Genomic DNA, 4,372 nt, shown 5'->3' on the forward strand with positions numbered 1-4,372 from the left:
GTGGGAGGATCACTTGAGCCCGGGAGTTTGAGGGTGCAGTGAGCTGATATCAGGCCACTGCACTCCAGCCTGGGCGACAGAGCGAGACCCTGTCTCAAACAAAACAAAACAAACCACCACCAGACATGAGGGCCACTGCAGCTGAAGCCTGAAGATCAAGGGCTAGAAGAGGCCAGGCCGGGGCCGGATCAGGCAGGGCCTTGCAGGCTGTGGTTAGTTGTTTGGATTTTATTGTGAGGGAAATAACACGACATGTCATTCCTTCTGCAACAGCCTTAAGAACTAGGCGTTCTTATCCCAATTTCACAGACGAGGACGATCAAGTCGTTAATTTGTCAGAGGTCACCCACAGGCGACAAGCGGGGACAGGGTCTGGGAAAAAACCCGCTAGGCACCGAGGCCCAGAGGACGTCGGGCGTCCCCGCACCGAGTGCCGCCCGCCGCGACCCGGGAACTGCCTGCTCCCCGGACGCCAGGCCCGCCGCGCGCCGCGGGGACACCGAACATGCGCCGCTCGCCTTACGGAAGCCGGGAAGGAAGGGGGCGGGGCCAAGGCTGGCGGGCGCGGGGAAAATGGCGGCGGCGGCGGCGGCGGCGGCTGCAGCTACGAACGGGACCGGAGGAAGCAGCGGGATGGAGGTGGATGCAGCAGGTAACGGGCCGTGCGGGGGGGCTTCCGGAGACCTCCTTCAGGGGTGCGTTGAGGCCTCCCTGTGCTCCCGGGAGAAGGGAGGAGGGCGGAGCAGCAACATCTTTCCCTGGGATAAGTTACGGGAGGAAAGTGTGGCCCGGGCTCCGCCGTCCCCCACTGCCATCTCCAGGGAAGAACGTGGGGCCCGGACTCTCACCCTCTCCCCTTTCCCTCCGCGCTTAGTAGTCCCCAGCGTGATGGCCTCCGGAGTGACTGGGAGTGTTTCCGTCGCTCTCCATCCCCTTGTCATTCTCAACATCTCAGACCACTGGATCCGCATGCGCTCCCAGGAGGGGCGGCCTGTGCAGGGTGAGTGTTGGGCATAGACTCCAGTCTCCTCTCCTTGCTCACCTACCCCAGACAGTGGTCTTTTCCCCTTCCTTTACTGGAGCCAATTCCCCCTCCCCCAAATCATCGTTTCCCCAATACATGGTTCCCACTGATCTCAGACCCTCAGGTCATAGAAGTTTCTTTACCCTCACCTTTTCCATGTCATTCTCTTTCCTAGTGATTGGGGCTCTGATTGGCAAGCAGGAGGGCCGAAATATCGAGGTGATGAACTCCTTTGAGCTGCTGTCCCACACCGTGGAAGAGAAGATTATCATTGACAAGGAATATTATTACACCAAGGAGGAGCAGTGTGAGAGTGGAATAGATGTGGGGAAGAGGAGTGGGAGTTAAAAAAAAATGTACAGGGTGGGGAAGATGGAGAGGGTTGGAAAGAAACAGGAGAGGAGACCAAGAACAGAGGAGAAAAAGTGAAGAGAGTAGCTGGAGAGATCTCAGAAAAAGAACACGTTCAGAGTTCTTTCTCAAAAACAAAGTAAAGGATGAGAGAAGACAGGATAGAAGGGAGTAGTTATTCTAAATTGAGCCAGGATTTGAGGAGGGAGGAGAGAAGCTGGTGAAAATACACCGGGAGCTTCACATTGAGGAAGGATGGTTTAAAGAATTACTATGTCAGGCCAGGCGCAGTGACTCGCCTATAATCCCAGCACTTTGGGAGGCGGAGGCGGGCAGATCATGAGGTCAGGAGTTCGAGACCAGCCTGGCAAACATAGTGAAACCCCATCTCTACTAAAAATACAAAAATTAGTCTGGCATGGTGATGCGTGCCTGTAGTCCCAGCTACACGGGATGCTGAGGCAGAAGAATTGCTTGAACCTGGGAGGCGGAGGTTGTGGTGAGCTGAGATCGTGCCACTGCACTCCAGCCTGGGCAACAGAGCGAGATTCTGTCTCAGAAAAAAAAAAAAAAAAAGAATTACTATATGTTCTGGCCCCTTCCCCTCCAGTTAAACAGGTGTTCAAGGAGCTGGAGTTTCTGGGTTGGTATACCACAGGGGGGCCACCTGACCCCTCGGACATCCACGTCCATAAGCAGGTATGCATGCTCACACCTGTGCATGCTGGGGCAGAGAATGGAGAATGAGAAGGAGAAAGGTGGGGGGCACTGACTTCCTGTGCATTGTCCCTCTCTTCCAGGTGTGTGAGATCATCGAGAGCCCCCTCTTTCTGAAGTTGAACCCTATGACCAAGCACACAGATGTGAGTAATACTCCATGCCTACTCTGTCATGATTGTTGCTATACCTTTTACTGTGTGACACTCCTCTATTGGGGAATGCCAGATGCCACTTAACAGCTGTGACTCTGGCTTAGTCATTTAGTCTCCAAACTGAAAAGAGGTAATCCCTACTTCATTGGTTTCTTGGGAAGATGAGAGGAAATGTGTAAAAGCAGCTAGCCCAAATGTTGGCATATAGTGTTCAGGTTTCTCCATCTCCTTCACAGCTTCCTGTCAGTGTTTTTGAGTCTGTCATCGATATAATCAATGGAGAGGTAATACCCTACCCTTCAACCCTCAGATCCTGCTCTTGGCCTCTTTCCTGCTTTTGATTCTCCCTTTGTGGGTTACCTTGCCCTGTAGGCCACAATGCTGTTTGCTGAGCTGACCTACACTCTGGCCACAGAGGAAGCGGAACGCATTGGTGTAGACCACGTAGCCCGAATGACAGCAACAGGCAGTGGAGAGAACTCCACTGGTAATGGAGGGGATTCCTTGGAAGTGGGATTGGAAGGTGTGGCCACATCCCGTCTCAACCTCCTCCTATCCTCATCCCCTTGCAGTGGCTGAACACCTGATAGCACAGCACAGCGCCATCAAGATGCTGCACAGCCGCGTCAAGCTCATCTTGGAGTACGTCAAGGCCTCTGAAGCGGGTAGGACAGGGGCTTCCCTGGCATTCTTCCTCTCCCTCCTGGGGAAGTGACAGCATCCAAACTAATGCAGTCTCTTTTTATGCCTTTAGGAGAGGTCCCCTTTAATCATGAGATCCTGCGGGAGGCCTATGCTCTGTGTCACTGTCTCCCGGTGCTCAGCACAGACAAGTTCAAGACAGATTTTTATGATGTGAGTTTAAAACCCGGATGGGGAGGTGGGGCTTATGCTGTCACTTTCACGTGCAGGACCGGGGACTGTTGTTCCCTGTTGTTCCCCGGGCATGCCACGAGGGATCCCAAGGAACTGGTCCTTTCTGTTCCCTCTCAGCAATGCAACGACGTGGGGCTCATGGCCTACCTCGGCACCATCACCAAAACGTGCAACACCATGAACCAGTTTGTGAACAAGTTCAACGTCCTCTATGACCGACAAGGCATCGGCAGGCGAATGCGCGGGCTCTTCTTCTGATGAGGGTACTTCAAGGGCTGATGGACAGGGGTCAGGCAACTGTCCCAAAAGGGAGGGTGCTACACTTCCTTGAGAGAAACCGCTGTCATTAATAAAAGGGGAGCAGCCCCCAAGCACCCCTGCTGGTGGCTCTATCCTGTTAGGCACCACACTGGTTTGTCAACTTGGATGTTCATCGAGGCTCATTCTGGCCTTGCTCACAAGCCCTTCTGATGCTCTTCAGTGAGGGAGGCGCTACCATTTGAAGTGACCCCATGTCAGTCACATGGACTATAGTCTTTAGCTAAAATCCAAGGCTGCCTGCTTCCACCTAAGTGGTCTCTGTTCTACACTTTAATGTCACCCTCTACATCATCTTACACAGCCCAACCTTGTAAACATGACAATTGACTACTTTCCTGAGCTAAATTAACTTGTTTTTCACACACGCAAAAAAGAAGGGATAGTAAGCAGATTTTTATTAGAAACAAGTCCAAGCCTTGATCCTGTGGGCACTGTGAATTACCAGGAGGGAGAGTTTCTCAATGACCGTTTACTACATATTTTGGAGAGGCAGCTAGGAAGTGGTCTAAAGGTTGGGAGTGCTGTATGTGATCACTTGTGCTGATTTTCATCACCCACTAACCAGAGCTTTAGAGTGGGAGTTGGGACCTAAGTAATGACCTGTCTGCTAGAAAAGGGGAAAAACCAAGAGACCCTGCATTTCATACTGGCACCATATCCCCAGAGCCTGACTGGCACACAGGCAGTGTAAGACCAAATAAGGGAGTCGGGGGGCTCAAAAAGTGGAGCCTCATCTTAAGTATCTCCAAACAGCAGGGACCGCTTAGTCCTTGCCGCATCCCCAGTGTCTATACTGGGGGCCTGGCAGGGAGATGCACTTTACTCAGATAATTTACTGAATGGATGAAATAGCATAAAAAGGAACAGGGAGGAATCTAAAAAGCGCACAATACCCTGTTTTAATGGAAGTCAGGCCCAGGCTAGAAGG

General features: G+C 52.4%; 1 protein-coding gene across 2 annotated transcripts; it reads left to right on the forward strand.

Moving 5' to 3' along the window:
- The first annotated feature begins 314 nt into the window (after positions 1-314).
- COPS6 (COP9 signalosome subunit 6) lies at positions 315-3,532 on the forward strand. 2 transcript variants are annotated; one of them, XM_009242602.4, is made up of 10 exons: positions 315-652; positions 878-1,000; positions 1,200-1,331; positions 1,986-2,074; positions 2,176-2,238; positions 2,484-2,531; positions 2,620-2,734; positions 2,820-2,912; positions 3,002-3,102; positions 3,241-3,532. In XM_009242602.4, the coding sequence occupies exons 1-10, from the start codon at positions 574-576 to the stop codon at positions 3,379-3,381; spliced, it is 984 nt and encodes a 327-aa protein (XP_009240877.2). In that variant the 5' UTR covers positions 315-573; the 3' UTR covers positions 3,382-3,532. The 2 variants fall into 2 exon arrangements, with proteins under 2 accessions (XP_009240877.2, NP_001124758.1); NM_001131286.1 differs by having other exon boundaries at positions 561-652; positions 875-1,000; positions 3,241-3,499.
- The last annotated feature ends 840 nt before the right edge of the window (positions 3,533-4,372 follow it).

The sequence above is a fragment of the Pongo abelii genome, chromosome 6, assembly GCF_028885655.2.
Source record: "Pongo abelii isolate AG06213 chromosome 6, NHGRI_mPonAbe1-v2.0_pri, whole genome shotgun sequence".
In the NCBI taxonomy this organism is placed as follows: domain Eukaryota; kingdom Metazoa; phylum Chordata; class Mammalia; order Primates; family Hominidae; genus Pongo; species Pongo abelii.

What these genes read in the sequence shown, in the direction of transcription:
- COPS6 (NM_001131286.1), top strand. Translation starts at nt 574, where the DNA reads ATGGCGGCGGCGGCGGCGGCGGCGGCTGCAGCTACGAACGGGACCGGA. An exon ending in TTACACCAAGGAGGAGCAGT is followed by an intron (nt 1,332 to 1,985) that starts GTGAGAGTGGAA and finishes CTTCCCCTCCAG; the next exon opens with TTAAACAGGTGTTCAAGGAG. An exon ending in CAGTGGAGAGAACTCCACTG is followed by an intron (nt 2,735 to 2,819) that starts GTAATGGAGGGG and finishes ATCCCCTTGCAG; the next exon opens with TGGCTGAACACCTGATAGCA.